This window comes from Somniosus microcephalus, chromosome 20 (genome assembly GCF_052327205.1).
Source record: "Somniosus microcephalus isolate GS21.2 chromosome 20, FLI_Smic_1.0, whole genome shotgun sequence".
Taxonomy (NCBI): Eukaryota; Metazoa; Chordata; class Chondrichthyes; order Squaliformes; family Somniosidae; genus Somniosus; species Somniosus microcephalus.
Genome location: NC_141006.1, coordinates 53,470,765 through 53,494,534, shown reverse-complemented (window position 1 = coordinate 53,494,534; position 23,770 = coordinate 53,470,765). Strand labels below are relative to the sequence as shown.

Genomic DNA, 23,770 nt, shown 5'->3' with positions numbered 1-23,770 from the left:
GCTGCCCCTCAGTGACACCATCCGAAAACACAACATCAAGTTCCTCATGTACGCTAACAACAGCCAGCTCTACCTCACCACCACCTCTCTTGACCCCTCCATTGCCTCTGATATGTCACGCAGTTTGACATCCGGTCTTGGATGAGCAGAAATTTCCTCCAAACTAAATACTGGGAAGACTGAAGCCATTGTTTTCAGTCTCTGACACAAACTCTGTTCCCTAGCCACCGACTCCATCCATCTCCCTGGCAACTGTTTGAGGCTTAACCAGACCTTTTGCAACTTCGGCATCCTACTTGACCCTGAGATGAGTTTCCGACCCCATATCCACACCATCACCAAGACTGCCTAGTTCCACCTCCTGTAACATCGCCCATCTCCTCCCCTGCCTCTGCTCACCTGCTGCTGAAACTCTCATTCCTGCCTTTGTTATCTCCAGACTTGACTATTCCAATGCTTTCCTGGCTGGTCTCCCACCTTGCACCCTCTTTAAACTTCAACTCATCCAAAACTCTGCTGCCCGTATCCTAACTCGCACCAAGCTCCATTCAACCGTCAGCCCTGTGCTCACCGACCTTCATTAGCTCCCAGTCTGGCAGTGCCTCAATTTTAAAATTCTCATCCTCGTGTTCAAATCCCTCTATGGCCTCTCCCCTTCCTGTCTCCATAACCTCTTCCAGCCCTACAACCCTCTGAGATCTCTGCGCTCCTCCAATTCTGGCCTCTTGTGCATCCCCCACTTCCTTTGCTCCACCATTGGCGGCCATGCCTTCAGCTGCCTAGGCCCTAAGCTCTGAAATTCCTTCCCTCAACCTCTCCGTCTCTCTACCCCTCCCTCCTCCTTTAAGATGTTCCTTAAAACCTACTCTTTGACCCAACTTTTTTTGTTTGATAACCCTGCTTTGAAGTGTCTTGGGGCATTTTGTACTGTTATGGGGCTCTATAAAATGCAAGTTGTTCTATCGAAGGTGGGTGCTGCTCCTCACTGATCCCAGAGTTGTGTTATTTCAGGTTCTCTGCTGTCTGTTTTTTCAGATTCCTGTGTTGTGCGCTGTTCCTTGCCAGGATTAAGTGTGGGCTATTTCTGTATTTCTGCTCTCTCTGTGAAGCCTGGTGCTGAGCTGCAGTACGGTGAGACCCGACAGAGACTGTTCATCCTGTGAGCTTCTATCCTGAGAACCATGGAGCCGCTTAACATAACCAGGGACATCATCCAGCGGCAGATAAAGGTACCAAATATCTTCCCAGTCTCCTTCCTGGCACATGCTGGCAATGGGGAGCTGGCCCAGGGGGGTGGGGGCTGGTCCAGTTGGGGGGGAGCCGGCCTGGAGGGGTGTTGGTTGGGAGGTGTTGGGTGGGGGGGGGGTGTAGAGCTGTTGCGGTGGGGGGGAGCTGGGGTTGGGGGGTGCAGTGGATGGTGTGGGGGGGAGGGGCGCTGGTGTTGATGAGCCCCTCTCACACTGCTCCCTATGTCTGTAGGAGAGGAATACTCTGCAGTTCGAGCGCCGATACCACGTCATTGATCCGTTCATCAAGCGGCTGGGCCTGGAGTGCGAGCTGGAGGTAAGATGTCTGAACTGCCCCACGCCCAGAAAGACAGACAGCCAAATGCCCCTCTCATCCCGAAAGACAGACGAACCCCACCCCACTGAAATATGAGTGAGTGAGTGGTGTGTGAAGTTCAAATCAAATCAAATCAACTTTTATTGTCATTGTTAGTGCACAAGTGCAGTACAACGAAATGTAGGCTTGCGGCTCCCGAGAGTGTACATTTAGATTAAGACATTTAAACATTCAACATACATTTGGCTTGTAATACATTAACATAAACATAACCATAATAAAGTGCATTGGCAGATGTGCAGGCTTTAGAGTTTATTTGTGGAGTTCAGTAGGATGACAGCCCTGGGAAAGAAGCCGTTCCTAAATCTGGTCGTACGGGTGCGAATGCATCTGTAGCGTCTCCCAGATGGCAGGAGGGCGAACAGACTGTGGCTGGGGTGGGTAGGGTCTTTGATGATGGACCATGACCTCCGTAAACAGCGTTTCTGGTAGATGTGCTCTATGGTCGGTAGCCGGGTGCCGGTAATGCGTTGGGCAGTTTTGACTACCCGCTGCAGGGTCATAGCTACAGCTGCCATGCCATACTGTGATACAGTTTGTCAGGATGCTCTCTATTGTGCAGTGGTAAAAGTTAGAGAGGATCAGGGGTGACCGGTTACATCCCTTCAGCCTCCTTAGGAAATATAGGCGCTGCTGGGCCTTCTTCACCAGAGAGGAGGTATTGAGGGACCAGGAGAGGTCTTCCGTGATGTGGACTCCGAGGAACTTAAAGCTGTCCACCCTGTCATTGAATGTTACAGCACGTAGCCTTGCAAATTTTCCCCTTTCAAGTATTTATTCAACTCTATTTGAAAGTTACTATTGAATCTGCTTCCACCGCCCTTTCAGGCAGCGCATTCCAGATCACAATAACTCGCTGCATTTAAAAAAAAAAAAAATTCTCTTCAACTCACCTCTGTTTCATTTGGTTACTGACCCCTCTGCTACTGGAAACAGTTTTTCCCTATCCTATCAAAGCCCCTCATAATTTTAACACCTCTATTAAATCGCCCCTTAATCTTCTCTGCTCTAAGGAGAACAAGGCCAGCTTCTGTTGTTCATAGACTCCCAGTAAATGATTTGCATTGTGAGGTGTGTTTATAAGCTGTGGGTATTTGTTTAACATTTGAATCTTATTCCTGTTCTCTCTTTCTGCCCCACAGGGTCACTCTGGCTGTGTGAACTGTCTGGAATGGAATGAGAAGGGCGAGTAAGTACCTGTCTCCACTCCACCCCCCCACGCCTGCTCTGTCCGTCCTCCCCCTGCCCGCCCGCCCCCCCACCCCCTCCTGCTCAGTCTCTTTCCTCCTCTCCCCCTCCTCTTTCCCCACCCCCGCTCCACCTTGCCCCTCCCACACTGTGTCAGAGCTCAGGCACTCACTCCCACTCTCTTCAATTGCAGTTTGCTGGCCTCGGGATCGGATGATCAGCACACCATTCTATGGGATCCCTTTAGCTGCAAGAAACTGCTGACCATGCATACTGGACACACAGCCAACATATTCACAGTGAAGGTATCTGCTCCTCTCCTTACTGCACTCGATAGTAAACTTCATATTCAGATTAGATTGTAGAGGGCACACAGTCAGTGAGAGTTCTCCGTGCTCTGTGCTTTATGTCCGTTGATCCTGAGGGTGAATTCTGGTTGTACAAACTGAGGCAGATTTATGTAAGTTTTATATTTGATCTGTTGGATGTTTTATTTTCCACTGTGTTGCTTCTATCTCCATAACCAGCTGGCAACGGCTTGGGCTCCCTCCGCCCCAGAGGCTGCTCCACCGACACTCTAAATATTTCACTGTGATTCTATCCAAAGATGATGAAGCTCGCCACACTCGCTCTAACGATTGAAAAGGTGATTGTGCCACCTGCAGTTTTGGAGAAATTGCACTGTGCCCGGCTGGAACACTGGTTGAATGGATCAAACTCCCGTTATGTAAATGGTTTTATTCACTTTGTGTTGGGGATGAGCTGCAGTGTTTTCCTGCCCTCTTGCCAGCACAGGCATGAGGGGCCGAATGGCCGCCTTCTGTGCTGTATAATTCTATTAGCTTCAAGAGTTAATGCTGCCTGAGCCTGGGAGGAGACTGCAGCCCATCGAGGAAATATCGCTTTCAGACAGTTCTCTGACTCCGAGGCGCTGTTTGTGGAACCTCCTCCAGGTCTACAACCCACTGTTCCTGAATCCAGCCACTTGTCCAATCCCTCCTCCTTTCATTCCGCCATAGTCGACCATGCCTTCAGCTGCCTGGGCCCCAAGCTCTGGATTTCCCTCCCTAAATCCCTTCACCTCTCCTCAACCTGCTGACCAGGCTTTTGATCATCACTCCCAATATCTCCATTGGGTGACATTCATTTTTCTTTATGCCTCTGAACATTTTTCTACAGAGGCAGCACAGGTTAGATATAGAAAAAAACTCCTGCCCCACACTCCCAGGGCAGGTACAGCATGGGTTAGATACAGAGTAAAGCTCCCTCTATCTACACTGTCCCATCAAACACTCCCAGGAATTTTGAAGTGCAGCCACTGTTTTATAGGCAAATACAATAGCCAATTTGTGGTAGTAAGGTTCCACAATCAATGAGGTAAATAATCAGATCGCCTAGTTGGGTGACAGTGCAAATTGTGAGCGAGTCAGATTGTGATTGTGTCCCAAACTCCCATATAGTGTAGGTCCTGTATAGCAAAGAGAGAGACATATATCCCAGGAGTTGGTGCTTACTGTGAATCCAAGTGACTCCGATGCTTGCGTCTGCGCTCACTCGGAGGTCGAACTCCAAACCATCGTCGACACCTTCACTGAAGCGTACGTAGGCATGGGCCTTACATGAAACATCCGTAAGACAAAGGTCCTCTACCAACCTGCCCCCGCCACACAGTGCTGCCCCCCGATTATCAAAATCCACGACAAGGCCTTGGACAACGTGGACCACTTTCCATACCTCGGGAGCCTACTGTCAACAAGGGCAGACGTCGACGACAAAGTCCAACACTGCCTTCAGTGTGCCAGTGCAGCCTTCGGTTGCCTGAAGGAGAGTGTTTGAAGACCAGGACCTCAAACCCGGCACAAAGCTCATGGTCTACAGAGCAGCAGTGATACCCGCCCTGCTGTATGCCTCAGAGACATGGACCATGTACAGCAGGCACCTCAAAGCACTGGAGAGGTACCACCAACGCTGCCTCTGCAAGATCCTGCAAATCCATTGGCAGGATAGGCGCACCAACATCAGTGTTCTCGCTCAGGCCAGCATCGAAGCTCTGACCACGGAATCAGCTCCGATGGACGGGTCACATTGTCCGCATGCCCGATACGAGACTCCCAAAACAAACGCTCTACTCAGAGCTCTGGCACGGCAAGAGATCCCCAGGTGGGCAGAGGAAACGCTTCAAGGACACCTTCAAAACCTCCTTGGAAAAAGTGTAACATCCCCGACACCTGGGAATCCCTGGCCCAAGACCGCACAAAGTGGAGAAGCAGCCGGGAAGGCGCCGAACACCTCGAGTCTCTTCGCTGGGAGCAAGCACAAGGAATGCATGTCAACCCAAGCACCCCACCCACCGTCTGCCCCACCTGTGACAGAGACTGTAGGTCCCGCATCGGACTCATCAGTCACCTGCGAATTCATTTTTAATGTGGAAGCAAGTCATCCTCGGTTCCGAGGGACTGCCTGAGAAGAAGGTGATTAATGTTCTCCGCCTTGGTGCCACTGAGTATTGGCAATGGTCACAGTGTAAATAGCTGGTGATTGCGGTTAGGTCACATGTTAATTTCCCCATCCGGATTCCTAACCAACTATTTAACCAGTCTCTTCGACCTTAGTCAGTCAGATTTCACTGTGTTTGACCAGGATAATCACCTTTGTTGAATGCAGTGAACCCTTGCTGGAGGCTGCATCTCACTCTGTCGACACACTGGCCACACACAGTTTGTATTGGTCTGGCAAGGGAGATGCTGGCTGCATATTGGCACTATGTGGTGTTACCCCTTTATAATTCCCTGTTTTCCAGTTCCTTCCTCACTCGAATGACCGCACGCTGATTACAGGAGCTGCTGATTCCAAGGTGCACGTCCATGACTTGACTGTAAAGGAAACAGTTCATATGTTTGGCGAGCACACCAATCGTGTGAAGCGAATCGCAGCTGCTCCGATGTGGCCCAACACGTTCTGGAGCGCCGCAGAGGACGGGACAGTCAGGTACGTGTCGGAGCGCGGGTTGAACTCCCGCTGAAGCTTCTGGCTGTGACTGAGAGCCCACTCATTGCAATACTTTATACTGTGGGAGAAACAGCCACACTCCTTGGCTCGCGGTCACTGTCCTCGTCATTCACATCATCCTCTGTGCAATTTTAAGGAAGTGTATCTCGGATTCACTGTGTGCTCACGCTGGCCTCTCATTTTTGAGGTCCCCACCCACCCTGGGCCAGCGCGACGCCCTCGCAAGTCTCCCCATTGCGCTCCCTAAGCTCGGGATGTTTTCGACAGGAGACCTGCCATTTCTGTATGACGAGCGCCCCTTCTCGGCTGTTAACACTGAGCGCTGCAGCAGCTTTCATACTGCGCCTGAAACGCACAGGAACATCCCAACACCCTTCACCCAAACGCAATTGAACAAAACCCCGAGCCACAGAAGGAAATATTAGGTCAGGTGAATAAAAGCTTAGACAAAGAGGTAGGTTTTAAGGAGCGTCTTAAAACAGCAGGTAGAGGCGGAGAGGTTTAGGGAGCAAATTCCAGATTTGGGGCCTAGACAGGTGAAGGCACGGCCACAAATGGTGGAGTGAAGGAAGTGGGAGATGCAAAAGAGGCCAGAATTGGAGGAGCGCAGAGATCTCGGAGGGTTGTAGGGCTGGAGGTGGTTACAGATACTGGGAGGGGCGCGGGGGAGGCTATGGAGAGGTACAATGTCACAGAGGTGCTGTTAGTAACCGAGCTTTCCTTCACCTCCATTAATGTGCAATCTTTCCTTTTCTATTGCAGACAGTATGACCTGAGAGAGAGCAGCAAGCGCTCGCAGGTACTGGTGGACCTCACTGAATACTGCGGGCAGCATGTGGAGGCCAAATGCCTGGCCGTTAATCCTCAGAACAATAACTATCTCGCTGTCGGGGCAAGTGGGCCTTTTGTGCGAGTCTATGATATTCGCATGATTCACAATCACAGGTAGGGTGGAAGCTGCTGTTAGTGAGAGCGATGTGGAAAAGCTCTCCAGAATATTCCGTTCAGAATTCTGGATTCTCCTCAAGGAATATATAGACTGCCTCTGTCCCCAGTCCCCAGATATTTAGCCTGCCTCTGTCCCTTCGATTTAAGGCTGAGCCCTGTTCCCAGTGCCTGGATTGCTGGGCTTTAGTTCTTGGGGAACTGGCTGCCCTTGCCTCACTTCAGTGATAATTCTTCATGTATAAACCTAGAAAGTGATTGTTGGCACGGTACCTCACTGGGGCATCATGTTAGAGCCGGATGCTCTCCTCACCGAACATCCACCCGCACACAGGCTCACTAGATTGCGTTCAGGAGGAGGACCTGTGATTGTTTTCTGTTTTCTCAGCCCCAGAACCCTGAAACCAATTATCTCGTCCCAACTGAGGTGAGCCACCTGGTCATAGTCTGGGGAGTGAACCTTTGACCTTCTGTTCACCGCACCTCTGCTACTCTGTCATCGGGAATATTGTTCATTTTTTGTGGATGTGAAGCTACTCATTGGGGTCCCAAAGCCATGTGGAGCTGGTGGTCTTTGGAGAAGTTAATGAAAGTGACAAATGAACATTTGGATTGATACGCTCTTCATCAGGTCGGACATGGGGATTCCAAGTTATTGAGAAATGAACTCTAACCTCGGTCAACTTCAGGCATGGAAGCGAGAGGGTGATTGGTAAGGGAGGGAGTTACTGTGAATAATTCCCCTTGTTCCCTCTTTCACATCCGACATCATTCCATCGCCTGCTCCTGTACTCTGGTTGGCAGCGGGTGTTGCGCTCGGTTATCCTGGGCAGAGCTGCTGGTTATCATCACTGACAAATCCATGTCACGGTGCCGCATTCAAATTGTGCAAAGTAATATTCATACAGCGCAATTTAATGGAGTTCATGATCTGGGGATTCACTTAAAGTAAGATTTGGGGGGAAAGAAAATTCTTTCAACTGAGTGGAGGATCTCTGCAGTTTCTTTTGGTGTCTGATTTCTCCCACTGCCGTCTGCCTCCTGCCCTCTCCCTACCTGCCTCCTGCCCTCTCCCTACCTGCCTCCTGCCCTCTCCCTACCTGCCTCCTGCCCTCTCCCTACCTGCCTCCTGCCCTCTCCCTACCTGCCTCCTGCCCTCTCCCTACCTGCCTCCTGCCCTCTCCCTACCTGCCTCCTGCCGTCTCGGCCCTCTCCCTACCTGCCTCCTCCCGTCTCCCGAGCCGCTGCCTTGTGTTGTGTGTAATCTTTTTACATTTTTGTTTTGGTAGAAAAGCAGTGAAGCAGAGCTCGACCCCTGGGGTGCACACATTCTGCGACGGGTACAAGTCAGTGCCGGATGGAGCTGTTCAGTATTATGTAGCAGGTATGCAGCATTCAGTGTTCCCTTTTGATGTATGTTCCTAGGCTTATTCACAGACCCCGAAACACTAGTCGCTTATATTTTTCCAGTTTCAAAGTGATTTTAAAATTCTCTCTTCTGCATTTCCCTTTGTCTTCCTTTAGCACCAGTGGCCCCTGGTGTGTTTTTTTTTATTCATTGATGGGATGTGGGCGTCGCTGGCTAGGCCTGCATTTAGTGCCCATCCCTAATTGCCCTTGAGAAGATGGTGGTGAGCCGCCGCCTTGAACCGCTGCAGTCCATATGGTGTAGGTACACCCACAATGCTGTTAGGAAGGGAGTTCCAGGATTTTGGCCCAGCGACAGTGAAGGAATGGCGATACAGGTCCAAGTCAGGATGGTGTGTGGCTTGGAGGGGAACTTGTAGGTGGTGATGTTCCCATGCGTCTGCTGCCCTTGTCCTTCTAAGTGGTAGAAGTCGCGGGTTTGGAAGGTGCTGTTGAAGGAGCTTTGGCGAGTTGCTGCAGTGCATCTTGTAGATGGTACACACTGCAGCCACAGTGCGCTGGTGGTGGAGGGAGTGAATGTTGAAGGTGGTGGATGGAGTGCCAATCAAGCGGGCTGCTTTATCCTGAATGGTGTCGAGCTTCTTGAGTGTTGTTGGAGCTGCACTCATCCAGGCAAGTGGAGAGTATTCCATCACACTCCTGACTTGTGCCTTGTAGATGGTGGAAAGGCTTTGGGGAGTCAGGAGGTGAGACACTCGCTGCAGAATTCCCAGCCTCTTGTAGCCACAGTATTTATATGGCTGGTCCAGTTCAGTTTCTGATCAATGGTAACCCCCAGGATGGTGATAGTGGGGGATTCAGCGATGGTAATGCCATTGAATGTCAAGGGGAGATGGTTAGAGTCTTGCTTGTTGGAGATGGTCATTGCCTGGCACTTGTGTGGTGCGAATGTTACTTGCCACTTGTCAGCCCAAGTCTGAATGTTGTCCAGGTCTTGCTGCATATGGACACGGACTGCGTCAGTATCTGACGAGTCTCGAATGGTGCTGAACAGTGTGCAATCATCAGCGAACATCCCCACTTCTGACCTTATGATGGAGGGAAGGTCATTGATGAAACAGCTGAAGATGGTTGGGCCTAGGACACTGCCCTGAGGAACTCCTGCAGTGATGTCATGTGATTGAGATGAATGACCTCCAACAACCACAGCCAACTTCCTTTGTCCTAGGTATGATTCCAACCAATGGAGAGTTTTCCCCTTGATTCCCATTGACTTCAGTTTTGCTAGGGCTCCTTGATGCCACACTCGATCAAATGCTGCCTTGATGTCAAAGGCAGTCACTCTCACCTCACTTCTCGAGTTCAGCTCTTTTGCCCATGTTTGGACCAAGGCTGTAATGAGGTCAGGAGCTGAGTGGCCCTGGCGGAACCCAAACTGGGCGTCAGTTAGCAGGTTATTGCTGAGTAAGTGCCGCTTGATAGCACTGTCGACGACACCTTCCATCACTTTGCTGATGATTGAGAGTAGACTGATTGGACGGTAATTGGCCGGGTCGGATTTGTCCTGCTTTTTGTAGACAGGACATACTTGGGCAATTTTCCACATTGCCGGGTAGATGCCAGTGTTGTAGCTGTACTGGAACAGCTTGGCTAGGGGCGCAGCTAGTTCTGGAGCACAAGTCTTCAGTACTATTGCTGGAATATACTGAGTTCTGGGGAATCCTAACCCAAACCAAGTGCTAGTGGGACCTCTGACCTTGGGCCAATCAGGTGACGGTTGCAGATGCTGAGAGATGGTATCTTCATCATTACAGTAATCGGGGACCCTGTGGTGCCTTTCTGGGATGATGGGATGGGCGTCATCAAATCTAGCGTGGCGTAGCGGGAATCCTCTGTTTCCAGCCCGGCAGTCGAAAGACTTCATTAATTCACCACAGTAACTGACTCCTGTTTGGGCTCAATGGCTTTGACCTGTTCCTAAGTGCCTGTCCTGCTTTCAGAGATCAGTCCAGCTTCTCACCAACGTCCCCAATCCCTTCTCTGTGCACAAATGCATCCAATGACATTTATACTGTCCCACCCTGTAACTCATTCCATCATTAGACTTTGGGTGAAGTGAGTCTTGAATACAACAGCTCCCACATATACAGCGCCTTTTAATGTAAAACGTCCCATGATGTTGCACAGATGAAGTGTATGGAATATAGGCAACTGGCCAGGAATCGAGGGTGGCCAAAACCATGGGTTTTGAAGAGATTTTCAAAGGACAGAGGGGTGAAGTGGCAGACACTTAGTAGGACTGTTCCTCTGCATGTGACACTGTAGGAAACAATTTTGTGCTGAATGTTGTGTGCAGGGCATGCTCAAGACACTGATCCTTTCCTGGAGCAGGCTGTCATTGTGAATGGGGGGTGTTACTGATGGGTCTGTATGATACCAGAAAGAGGTGAATGAGAGGATGTCCAACATGTGACCTGTGTTACTGAAGGAAAAAGCCTCCAACTAAAATGTCAATCCAGCAATAATTCTCCCTTGTTCTTGATAACATTGAAGATACACACAGTTGATGTATGCATCTAGTTTATTTATATTAAAGTCACAACTTTAAACTTGAACTGGTTGGGGGATTGTGTAACATCACCTCTGTTCTGAGCGGAGACCATCCATGACCCGAACATTCCTCTGATCACCTTCAGAATATTGGTGCTCTGGATAACATTATAGGCTGCTGGACAATCGTGTAAATTCAGTAACAGCCCCATTATAGGCTGCTGCAGAGGGATGAACCAGCCACACTTCTTATTCCTGATTAGCATCCAGTGACTGCTGCTAGAAAGAGCGTGTGGGATCTTGTGAGGCTATGTGATGCCTCTTGCAGTTGAATACCTTGCCAGTACTGTCACTAAGAAAATGAGGCCTGACTCAGATTCTCTGGCTGTAGCACCAGCTCCTGAACCACACTATTGTTCTGCAGCTTCTGGTTAATTCTCCCTCTCTTTCTTCCAGGTCACCTCCCAGTAAAGCAGCCTGATTATAACAATCGCCTCCGAGTGCTCGTAGCCACTTATGTGGCCTTCAACCCTGATGGAACTGAGCTCTTAGTCAACATGGGAGGGGAGCAGGTAGGACAGAGCGCAATTCATCATTTCTTTGTCAAAAGGCACCCCAGGGAAAGGTCGACCAATGTTTGAGCTTTTTTACATCGGGGCCCTGTATGCGGGGAGGCACTGCCCCCACACCTAACCCCCCTCCCCACCTCGGGTCCTGTACGCGGGGAAACACTGCCTGGAATGTTTAGCTTGGAGCACAAACAGAAATGTTTAGCACAAGTGGAAATCATTCAGTGCTTGCTCTGTGTGCTGAAGTTAGACCTTGCTTAGGTTGATTTTACACACTCCCGTTCTCCTGCTTTGTCCCAGTCTGGTTTTAAGGGATCTGTAGTATAGCTTAAACATCCCATCCCTGTATTCCTGGTGGTGAACGTGAGGCAGAACATTCGTTCTTCACATTTGCCAAGCTTCTTGTGGAGTTTTGTTGAAACGGTCTGATTTATTTAGTTGATTTGGTGTGAACCTGTGCTAGACTGGTTTGGCTTTGTAGCTACATTGCGCAGGATAATTCACAGCAAGTAAATGAATGTCTCTTGTTTACAGGTCTATTTGTTTGATCTGACGAATAAGCAAAAGCCCTACACATTTCTGCTACCCAAGAAGTGCCACTCTTCTAATGGTGAGTTACTTAGTGTGTGTAATGTTTGTGGCAGGTAAAGGGACCATGCGTGTTGTGCACCACAGTACTGGCCGGCCTCCTTCATTCCCTCTGTCCACAACTGAGATCCTCTGAGTATTTTCTGTACAAAATCTGAGACCGAGAGCGGGCAGTTCCTGAGATTCTCTCAACCAGTGGCTGGGGGCAGTGATGCGAGTGGTTTGTGGATGAAGAGATGTGGGACAGGATTGTGGCTGACAACTCCTTTTGTTTGCCCTCCCTATTTGAGTCAGTGTGTGGCCATACTTGTGTGAAACTGTAGCCCAACACTCTGGGCTCACTGCCCTACGCTGAGGCCTGCGTTAGAGATTGCGAATGGATTGGCTGTATTGCTGTAAGGTCTTGCAACAACCAATATTGAAGGAAGCTTGGCGAGTTGCTGCAGTGCATCTGTAGACCGTACACACTGCAGCCTCAGTGTACAGGAGGTGGTTACTGGGTCCAATAGCAGGAACATCGATCAAGCCAATTGCTTTCCCTTGAGAGGTGTTGAGTTAGCAAGTGTTCTACAGCTGCACCCATACAGATGAGTGTCTATCACACTCCTGACTTAAGCCTTGTAGATAGTCTGTCCATTCAAACCTCGCACTATGTGGAAGACACACAACTAGAAACCCAGCACAGAAAGCAACAGAAGTCTAATACTGACTACTGCCTCTTAATGAGTCTTGCTTATACTCTGCTGTAGCAATGGTAAGCTGCTTGTTGTAACCATGTTAACCTGCGGCAATGATGGGAATGCCCGGTGTAACCGGGCTGCTCTGTGGATTGTGTAAGATGTTCAGAAAGGCACGGTGAACATTAGTGTAAACAGATGAGCGGAGTGTGAGCACACAGGTCATGGACATAAATGGTGAATGAAGCTTTTAATGTGGATATCTATTAACAAGAATACATTTTCCCAGAGTTGTGGATATGTGAAATAGACTCCCAGCAAAAGTGTATCATGTGATGGCTAACTCCTTCAAAGCTGGACGAATAAGCAATTTGGCTTTGAGGGTCACAGTGATGTGTGTAGATTCTCAAACAGAGACCTGATGGTTTCAGAGCTGTGGGACCCTGAGGCTGTTACCCACAAAAGCAAGTGATAAAGATAAATAATGTAGGTTAGGTAACTTGCATTCTTTGCCTATTGGAGGGACGTGGTTGTCGTCTTCCTGCATAGCAATGGAGGAGGTGTCTTGATGCTTAGCAGGGTTTAGCTTTTACTGGGACTACGCCCAGAATTTCCTCCATCGAATGACTTACTAGATAAACATTCAAAGAATTGGACTGGAAGCTGAAAGTGTCGTGGCTCTGCAGTTATGTGAGCCACATTCTCCCCACCATCCCCACCCTAAATGCAGCCTGAATCCATCGATGGCTCCTTTCACACCACAACACACCATGCCACCCACCTGAAAGGAAAAGAAGAAGCAGAAGAAAAAGAGGAGTTACGGGCAGAGTAGCTGAAACCTTGTTTGGCAGCTCCAACAACCTAGCACACACTCCGCACGACAGTGTCAGCCTAGATTATGTGCTCGAGCAAAGCTTGAACTCACAAGCTTGTGACCCAGCGCTGCGAGTGCTACCCACTGAGCTAAGCTGACATCCCAGTTCACCAAAGTTCAGTGCAGCAGACAGTGATTTCAGCATAGGGTCAGCGTATGCTGTGGGGAAGCCAGTTACAAAGTACGTTACCCCCAAACTCTAATTCTGCTCAGGCCTTGGGCAGTGTTCCAACAGTTGCTGTATTAGTGATGACCTATTTCAAGAATCTAAAACTGCAAATACTTGAAATTTGAAATAACAACAGAAACTGCTGGAAACGCTCAGCAGGCAGTCTGCCTCTGTCTGGAGAACAGAGAAGTTTCATTTCAGTTATAGACCCTTTCTCATGTAGCTTCCAAAAGCTCTTATAATAATGTCAGTGACTACACAAACCACTCCGGGTCCAGGTATATTGTGTATCAGTAAAACAGGTTTATTGAGCATTAAACATCCAGGACAATGGAGTAATACTTAACAAGAAGACAGTCGCAGTCTGTTCGTTTGAGCCTCGGTGTTCCTTCCGAGCGACTGTGGAGTGGTCTCTTTATCCTCTTGCTGCTTTCTCTTGACTGAAGTTCCTTCAACTCTGATTCTGGGTTCGTGCTGCCTTCAGTGTTCAATATCCGTATCTTTATACACTTTTTTTCCCTTTGCCTACGTAACTGCAAACCGCTATCCGACACCTACTACATGTTTTATGACCTTGTTGATCCCACTAGATCTCGCTTTGTACATATCAAAGAGCCCTTTTATCTTTAGATATTTTTCCAAAGACCATTTCCCAAGATGTTGTCTAAACAATCTCTCCATTTTATAGTAGCATCACTAAGGGGTGCTTCTCTTATCTCTCTCTCCTCCAACTCTTACCTCTTTTCTATCAAAACATTACTAACAGTCGAGCTGCTCGTGTATGGAATACATTACCATAAATGGTTATTGCAGCCATATTATTTAAGTAGCAATTGGATAAACACTGGAAGAAACATGGTATGGGGAAAGAGCAGGGAAATGAAAGCTAAGATGGCTCCAGTGTAGGGGGTGATGGGCTGAGTGGTCTTCTGAACTGAGAGAATATCTATCAGCAGTTGTGCATGTGCAGATGGTGTGGCAGAAATACTCAAACTGAATTGCCACATCTATACATATATGTGCTCACTCTGAAACTAAGATTCCAGCCTGTAATGGTGATCTTTCAACTTGCAGATTTACAGAATGGAAAATCAACGACGAATGGAGTTACAAATGGAATCCATCTCCACAGTAATGGCTTCAGGCTGTCTGAAGCATGGCCACAAAGCAGGTAAGAGATCATTCAGCTCAGACGGTAAGGATTGGGCTGGATTCACACTAGTTCTGGGAACACTGGGACGATTGCTGGGATCTGGGAAGTGTCGGGGTCTGGGACCAATCCTGGGATTAGAAAGCACAGGGAATGTAATTGCACGGTCTGTGAAAAGAAAGACTTTCATTTATCTAGCGTCGCTCATGACCTCGGGACGTCCCATAAGCGCTTTACAGCATGAAGTACTTTTGAAGTGTAGTCACTGTTGTAATTTAGGAAACGCGGCAGCCAATTTTGCGCATAGCAAGCTCCCACAAACTAATGTCATAATGACCAGATAAAAAATTTTTGAGTGATCTTGATTGAGGGATAAATATTGGCCAGGACACGGGATAGCTCTCCTGCTGCTCTTCGAAATAGTGCCGTGGGATCTTTTACGTTCACCTGAGAGAACCAGTTTCTTTATTTATGTTCTGCCTTGGTTTAATGTCTCATCTGAAAGATGGCACCTCCAACAGTGCAGCACTCTCTCTCTCTGCCGCTCCCACGCAGCCGGCTGACCGGCTTTCAAATAGGAAAAAACACGCATGCGAGGCATTTTGAATGGGCCGCACAGCCCCTTAAAGGGGCCACATACCCAACAAAATTAAAGGGAACATTGCCTATCGAATCCCTTTATCATTTTAAACACCTCCATTAGATCCTCCCCCCTTCAGCCTTCTAAATTTGGGTGGATACAAACTATCATAATTTAACCCTTTTAGCCCCGGTATCATTCTGGTGAATCTGTGCTGTAACTCCTCCAAGGCCACTATATCCTTTGAGGTGTGGTGCCCAGAACTGAATGCAGTACTCCAGATGGAGTCTGAACAAAGCTTTGTACAACTGAAGCATAATACAGAACATTTCTAGTGCGCCCCAAAAATGGTTCAGAAAATAAGATTTTTTAACTGAATTTTCAACCTGTCAGTTGAGAAAGAAATCCATTCTTGATAGATAATCATTTTTGACATAAAGGAAAGCACACAGGCCACAGCTTCTGCTAATCCCAGATGTGTTAATCAGCAGTCTTGTCTGATTGCATACTTCATAATAGAGAAGCTGTTAGTATTTTAAATGAGACCTGAGATACATTTTTGACAATCCAATCTCCAATTTGTTTGAAAGTCTTTCGGAAAAGAAAAAAATGCTCTAATCCTCACAGGATGAGAAAGAAAGAAAGGCTTGCATTTATATCGCTCCTTTCACAACCGTGGGAGATCCTAAAGCACTTTACAGCAAGTACTTTTGGAAGTGTAGTCACTATCGTCATGTAGAAAACACGGCAGCCAAATTGGACACAGCAAGCTCCCATAAACAGCAATGAGAAATGACCAGGCAATCATTTTTTACTGCTGTTGGTTGAGGAATAAATATTGGCCCAGGACACCGGGAAGAACTCCCTGCTCCCTTCTCTGTGGCAAGAAATGGCATAGGACGGGGGTGGGGTGACATGTCCTCCCTGGAGCTCCTCAGCGGGACATGCTAGAGGGGCTGAATGGCCTGCTTCCTTCTGCTTTAACTCGGCAATCTAATGCATGTTGGGAAATTCAGCAACCTTCGCATGCTTCAAAGTGGTTGAAAGCTGTGTCCAATTGTTGAGGTGAAAATATCCAGTTGAAGCCCAGGCTTTTGAGACAGATTGAAGCCTTGAAGTAAAAACTTTAATGAAGGTATTAAAAGACATAGACAGTTTAATAGGTAAATTCAGTCATGTTTTTATTTATTATTTAGTTTAAAATGTTATTGAAAGTTTGTTATTTAGGGGAAGAAATGACGATTGAAAAATTCTTCTGAAAAATCATTTTGAGTGATTTCAGTTGATTCATCAGAGACTGTGAAAAGTTGATGTAGCGAGGGAGAGGGCTTTTGCAATTATATAAATGTTGTCATTAGGCAGTTTCCGTGTTGGACATTGACATAGAGCATGACTCAATTGTGACACAAAGTAAGGTTTGTAGACAGGAAGTGCTCACCTTACTCAAGATTTTTAATGTGTGGATCATTGAAGCAGTATCGGTTATGGTGGTTTAAGATGGTTAACGTTGAAGTGGTGTTGGGGTTACGGTGGTTTCCCAGGTAAATTCCAGAGCTGGGATCTATTATTTCTCTGTGGTGAGAAATGGCATAGGATGGGGGCGAGGTGCCATGGCGACAGGGATGTCCACCCTGCCTGTCCTCAACGGGCAGGCTGGAGGGGCTGAATGGCCTGCTTCAGTTGCTGCCAGTTTGGGGACTGCTCGATCGTGGTTCCTCATTTCCTGGCTTGTCCTGTTTGAACTTGATTGGCCTGGAGGTTGTAGCGTTAATGCCTCTTTGAAGTAGCAGGCGCATGGGAACATCACCACCTCCAAGTTCCTTGGAAATATATCGCCATTCCTTCATCGTCGCTAGGTCAAAATCCTGGAACTCCCTCCCTAACAGCATTATGGGAGTACCTTCACCGTATGGACTGCAGCGGTTCAAGAAGGCGACTCACCACCACCTTCTCGAGGGCAATTAGGGATGGACAATAAATGCTGGCCTTGCCAGCAACGCCCACATCCCAGGAACGAATATTTAAAAAAAATCCAAAGTCAGCTGAGAAATAACACACAATAGGATTTCACGTTCAATGTGGCTCCATTGTATGTAAGGAAAATATACAGTGGTGTTCCCCAGGGGTTGGTATTAGGACCACTGCTCTTTTTGATATATATTAATGATATGGACTTGGGTATATAGGGCATAATTTCAGTTTACAGATGACAAGAACCTCGGAAATGTAGTGTGTGATGAGGAGGATTGTAGCAGACATCAGGAGGACATAGACAGACTGGTCGTCTTTCTTTCATATGGTAGTAGCAAATCAAATGTCAATATCTAAGTCAGATATCCAGGCCAAAGCTCCCGGTGTAACAGCGTGGATATCTTGTAGGCTGCCTGCGAATTTCCTCTGAGGGCAGTGCTCCAGGGTCTGAGTAGGAGCTCCACAGTCGCATGATGGGGATGCTTTAATCTTCCATCTATGGAGAAGGTGGCAGCATCTACCATGACCGGTTCTGAGGCGGTTGATGGTTGTCCACTGTTTGCGAGGAAGGTTTTGTCCACTGTTTGCGAGGAAGGTTTTGTCCACTGTTTGCGAGGAAGGTTTTGTCCACTGTTTGCAAGGAAGGTTTGATCCTTCAGGTTGTACTGTGGGGTCCTCTAAGGAATCCATTCTGTATATCACAGTTCTTCCAAGTATTTCGCCATCGGTCATCAAGGCTGAGAGGAGATCGCTGAAGGGCTTCGGCGACGGTCCAAAATGGCCTCCTAGATTTGAGACGGGTTGGTGGTAGGTTGTTCAAGTCGGCCTGGATCGGCATGTCTTTGCTGGTGTAGCGGTTGTATTCTCTGGAGACTGCATATTCGTGGCGTAGGTGTGGTGGTGCGATGTTTGCAAGCAGGGGCAGCCAAGGTGTTAGTGTTGATAAAAGCGTATCGGTGATAATTCTCATAGTAGAATTCAGCTGGACATCAACGGATTTGACATGCAGACTTGATGGCCATGCCGGAGAGCAGTACTCTGCTGTAGAGTACACCAGGGCGAGTGCTGCCGTACAGAGGATTTGAGCGTCTGCTCCCCATGTGGATCCGGCGATCTTTGTTTTGTGCCCTTCCCCCCTTTTTCTCTCTCCCACATGGCAGCTGTCTCTCATTCTGCCAGCGCATTTCACACCTAATCTAGAGCCGTTTTGTCTCCACTAGTCCTATCACTGTCTCGTCTGGTTTTGAATACCTCTTAATGTCTCTTCACTTCTCTTTTGTTCTTTCATCCCCATTTCCCAAACTGGCCTTTTAATCTGTTTCATTTCCTGTGTTTTTTCAGTCCTGACGAAGGGTTTCGACCCGAAACGTTGACTCTATTTCTCTCTCCACGGATGTTGCCTGGCCTGCTGAGTTTTTCCAGTATTTTCTGTTGTTATTTAGCAAGGTGTTACAGTCTGGATGGTACAGAGGTGTATTGTCATTCATAATGGCTGGGCTGTCGGCTAGATTTGCTCAGCAAAAAGCCTATCGGGTGGCCTCGTATCTTGTGATTAACTGACTGGCAACCTCGAATGGCTGTGGAAACTGAACCTAAGCCATTCATTTCTCCAGCAGGGAGTGTCCTTTGGGAAGTTTGAGGGAAAGGATTGTTTCCCAGCACCAAGCCCAGGTAAAGAAATATCCCTGCTGTTTTTGACCAGTTCAGGAGTTCTTCCTGTTCTACCAATGTGGGAGTGAACCACGTGAAGCTTCGATGTCATGTTAGTTTTGTGCCCTGGTTCAGTATTGGGACAGTTCATGAAATGTTATGCCATTTATTACTTTGCAGTTGGGAATTGTGAGTTTTATGTTAGTTAATGAAAGATGCTCGTCCCAACCTGCTGCCATTTACTATTTACTTTCACATATAAAACTAATTCATGAATTGTTTGCGACCCCACATGGTGTGGAAAAGTGATTATTTTTCCGTTAGCCAAAGACTAGGCGGGTATGAGAGGGATTGTGTCATTTCCTTTGACCAAATTAGAGTCTCCAAGGTGTTCTGTTCAATTCTAAGCAGTAGCTCAATACCAGATATTGTGTGTACAAGGTCACACTTCAGTTCATAGGGAACAAGGGCTCATAGCACTGAGCAGGAGAGATATATCCCAAGGGTAGAGCATCATCCCCCTAGTCTAAGCTGAATCCAGCTGCTGCTCTCTGCTGGCTGCAGTACTCTGCCTCATCACATTGATATTTTGAAGCAACTCTCAATCTGGTGACCACCAGAGCTGAGTAGGGTTTAGGCTGGACTGAGCTGAGCCGCTGGTGCATCGTATGTTCAAGTTTGCGAAAGGTCTAGCCTGCTTCTGGCAATCTTATAACCACAAATAACTAAGTGTGTGTTGTGTATCACTTGTGCTAGCTATGGATATTTAGCACACTTTCATTCTGCTTCTTTTAGTCAGTTCTGTATCACATTGTATTGTTTTATTTTCTCTTTGTAGTGTTCCCTATGAGCTGCCACCTCATTTAGAGAGGCTCAAACAGCAAGCAAATGATGCCTTCTCCCGGCAGCAATGGACACAGGCCATCCAACTTTACAGCAAGGCTATTCAGCAAGCGCTCAGGAATCCCATGCTTTATGGCAACAGAGCGTCAGCCTTCATGAAGCGCAAGTGGTAAGGAGCATTCCTGCCCCGGCACTAGAGTTGCCCAGGTATCCTGTGTACTGTCAGTTTTACCATGTGTGCTGGGTGTGTCATTTCACCGTATCCTTTACTAAAACCTCCATCACTGCACTGCGGTGTTTATTATTTTCACATCCTGGAACTCTAAGAGTGCAGCTCACTTTTATGACACTTTCAACTTGGTGAAACATCCCACAGCACTTAATGAGGATGTGAGTCAACCTGAATAGGAGCAAAGTTTTGGAAGGAGAAAGAGTGTGGTCAAAGTGAGAGGTATCTATGGGGGCTTTTGAAGGTGGGGAGTGATGTAGCTAGGTGGGTGGGGGGGGGCACGTGGTAGTAGAGTTAGCGAGTGAATTCCATAGTGCATGGACATGCTGTCTGGCAGCTCTGCCCCCAATGGTAGAGCAGCGGGACTGGTGACAGGGTGGGGGACGGTTAAACAGACCAGAGCTGGGAGAGCATCGGGTGCAAGCCGGAATTGTATTTCATTAGGAGCATCCTCGACAGAGAGACAGTCTGGCACTTGTGTTGCTAAAACACTCATTGTTCATGGCTTCTCAACTATCCATTTCCACAGTCGTGTGGGGTGCTCTTGGCAAGTTACCTTTCCAATGCAGACAGAGACTGAATTGCCCTGGAATTGTTTTCAGCAGGACTTCAGACCCCGTGTTACGGATTCAATATTCCTTTGGATTTTGCTATGAAATTGATGTACATTCTGGATGTGTGTCGAATCCTCGATTCTCGGCAGCAGGGTGGTGTGGCAGGGTTAATAAGATTGTGTACATTCCACCCAGACTCTAATATAACCTCCGCTTAATGCCTGTGATCTTAAAGCAGTCTTTTTATCTTTAGAAAAGAAGGATTAAAAACCTGTACATACATCAGTGAGGTACCGCTCTGCTTAAGTTTTTAAAAAAATTCAAAATGTTTTTTTCAGGGTCTATTCATTAGCAATAGAGTCTCTGACTGACAGATCTGCGAGTTAAATTTACAGTAACAGGTTAGCCATCTAATATTGTGCTTGGCAGTGGTTATAATGCCTGTCCAGCAGCCCAGAGATCAAATCCCACCATGGGAAACTGAAATTAAATTCAGTTAATCTGGTAATCTGTGAGCTGGCACCGGGAAAATGGCCATGGAAATTGCCGAATTATTGTTAAAAACCCAATCTGTTCACTTCAGGGCACAAAACCTGGCCACTCTGGCCTATACATGACTCTACCCCACAATCCATGGCTGGCTGACTTAATGCAGTCGCCTAACAAGCCACTCAATTGTGCAACTTCAGGGCAATGAATGTGTCTTGCCAAATCATCCAATATCCTGAGAACTAAAGTAAAATAAAAACCCTTGGTCATGTGATTCAGTGCACAGCAGCCTCCGAGTTATTGAATAATATCCGAGTCTGAAGATCATGCTCCGTCTGCAGTCAGTCAGTTTCAAACATGTTCTCGCAAACACTGGGATAAAATAAAAACTGCCATTGGTTTGGTCAATCTTTTATTGATTGCAGTTGATGCTTCTAATGGCCCCCCCCCCCAAATGAGCCTGCAAGTCAGAGTAATCTAATCATTGATGTCTCTCTTTGAGTCTGATTCTGTGCACTCACATTTTAAATGAACTTCATGAGAATTTCAACCGCAGAATATAAGCAGCATGCCACATTCAAGATGATTTTTTGTGTCCTCTTGAAAATGTATGCTGCTTATTTTTTTAGGTTTTCCTGGATATTTTGAATCATTAGATCGGGATAGACATTGGTGCTCTCTTCATTATAAGGCAGGCTAGCTGCCCAGTGACTGTGACAGTCTTTTTAAACCCAGCATCTAATTTCTGTCTGTCCTTTTTCAGGGACGGAGACCATTACGATGCCCTCCGAGATTGTCTGAAAGCAATTTCTTTGAATCCCTCCCACCTGAAAGCCCATTTCCGCCTGGCACGTTGTTTATTCGAGTTGAAGTACGTTGCTGAGGCCCTGGAGTGCCTCGATGACTTTAAGGGCCGTTTTCCTGAACAAGCACACAGCAGTGCCTGCGACGCACTGGACCGAGACATCAAGGCCGTGCTCTTCGCAAAGACTGACAACCGTGAGTCCCAACAACCCTGCTAACGTGTGGTGACCCCGACACACCACAGTCCCTCTGCCAACATCAAACTTGCATATCTTACATTCACAAATAAGGTTCAAAAATGGAAAGACAGTGTAAGGGGAGATATAAGAATCCAACCAACAGAATGACAAACGGTGATTGTATAAAAAACCCAGCAACTTGCGTATGGAGAAGCAGATACTGTAGGGAGTGGCACCACAAGCTCTCCAAACTTGGGCTTTACTGGCTTCAGTCACCAGCTCCCAGATGTGTGGCGAGGGCCTCGGTCATCTAGGAATTCTGTTACATAAAAGGCAATAAGTTGCAACTCCTAGAATCACAATGTTCCAGCATGGAAACAGGCCATTTGACCCTCAAGTCTGCACCAGTGTTTACCACCCAGTCTAATTCCACTCTCCTCACTCCCCATACCCTTTTTAATATCCCACGCAGTCTAGTTCCACTCGCCCATTCACTCCCCATAGCCTTTAATATTCCACCCAGTCTAATCCTGCTCTCTCCACCTACTCTTTTTTTTTTAAATCCCAATTAATCTTCTAAAATATATTGGCTCCTGTTTTTCTATGTTGAACAGCTCTGCCACCTATTTTTGTCCTCCTGCAGTCTTCTGCAATCTCAGAATTTGCCAGACAACAATAATAACCTGTATTTTAATAGAGCCTTTAACATAAGGTATCCTGTGCCACTTTACAAATGGAAGTAGGTAGGAACCTCAGCCATGGAGGGAGAGATTGAGCCTTAGTTGGAAAGATGGGTTTTGAGAAGGTATTTAAAGGTGGAGAAAGGGAAGGAGTTGGAGAGAGCAAGCTGAGGCAACAGCAGGCTCTGCCACCAATGGGAGATGAGATAGAAGGGAGACGTTACAAAAGGCCAGAGTCAGATGGTGAAAGACTGCAGGAGGGGTACAAGACAGAGGAGGCATTTGCAGAGATGGTGAGAGAGGCTGCGGAGAGGAGGACAAGGATTTTAAACTTAAGATATTGGGAGACAGAGTTCCACTTAACATCTTGGTGATGAGTGAGTGGGACTTATTGCAGAACAGGAAGAGAGTGGCTAAGTTTTGGACAAGTTGGAGGTTATGGAAGGTGCAGGAGAGGAGTCTAGGAAGGAGGATATTGAAGTAATCAAGTCTGGGGCTGCTGAGGGTTTCAACAGGGGAGGGGCTGGGGCTGGAGTGAGGCAGTTTTGTGGAGGTGGAACTAAGTTGCCTTGGTGAGTGGGAGGATGTAGGGTTTGAAGCTCCGCTCTGGGTTGAACAGGATGCCAGAGTCTCTCAGTCTTGAGTGAGTGGCTGAAAAGGTGGAGTCAGTGGCAAGAGAGCGGAATGATGGAAGTTGAAAATGTTGCTTTGGTCTTCCTGATGTTGAGTTGAAGGAAATTGTAATTCATTCAGACTTGATGTCAGGCAGCATGGAGGAGGTTGATGGTGGAGTGGTAGAGCTGGATGTCCCCGTATTTATGGATGATGTCACTAAGGGGCAGCACAGATGAGGAAGAGGAGAGGGCCGAAGATAGATCCTTGGGAGACTCCAGAGGTGAATGTGAAGGAATGGCCAGGGTTATGTTGCTGTGAGAAGGACAGGCACTGGATTGATGATGGACAGTGATTTTGAAAGGGGAGGGGCAGTGCTCGAGAACAGGGAGAAGTTAGCAGCGTCAGCGAGCACAGGGTCTCGGAAGGCGAAGTTGAATGGGGAGGGGCCTCTCCACATTCCCACGCC

General features: G+C 47.6%; 1 protein-coding gene across 1 annotated transcript in view; it reads left to right on the top strand.

The window, feature by feature from the left end:
* The window catches only part of wdtc1 (WD and tetratricopeptide repeats 1), a 35,557-nt gene that overhangs the window by 264 nt on the left and 11,523 nt on the right, over positions 1-23,770 (top strand). Inside the window, exons 2-13 of the mRNA XM_085962716.1 lie at positions 1,036-1,229; positions 1,480-1,563; positions 2,766-2,812; positions 3,005-3,116; positions 5,612-5,799; positions 6,583-6,765; positions 8,055-8,149; positions 11,140-11,255; positions 11,787-11,862; positions 14,635-14,731; positions 19,750-19,923; positions 21,790-22,025. Of these exons, the coding sequence (XP_085818842.1) occupies positions 1,182-1,229; positions 1,480-1,563; positions 2,766-2,812; positions 3,005-3,116; positions 5,612-5,799; positions 6,583-6,765; positions 8,055-8,149; positions 11,140-11,255; positions 11,787-11,862; positions 14,635-14,731; positions 19,750-19,923; positions 21,790-22,025 (1,456 nt within the window). The 5' untranslated portion in view covers positions 1,036-1,181. The remainder of the gene's footprint in view (positions 1-1,035; positions 1,230-1,479; positions 1,564-2,765; positions 2,813-3,004; positions 3,117-5,611; positions 5,800-6,582; positions 6,766-8,054; positions 8,150-11,139; positions 11,256-11,786; positions 11,863-14,634; positions 14,732-19,749; positions 19,924-21,789; positions 22,026-23,770) is intronic.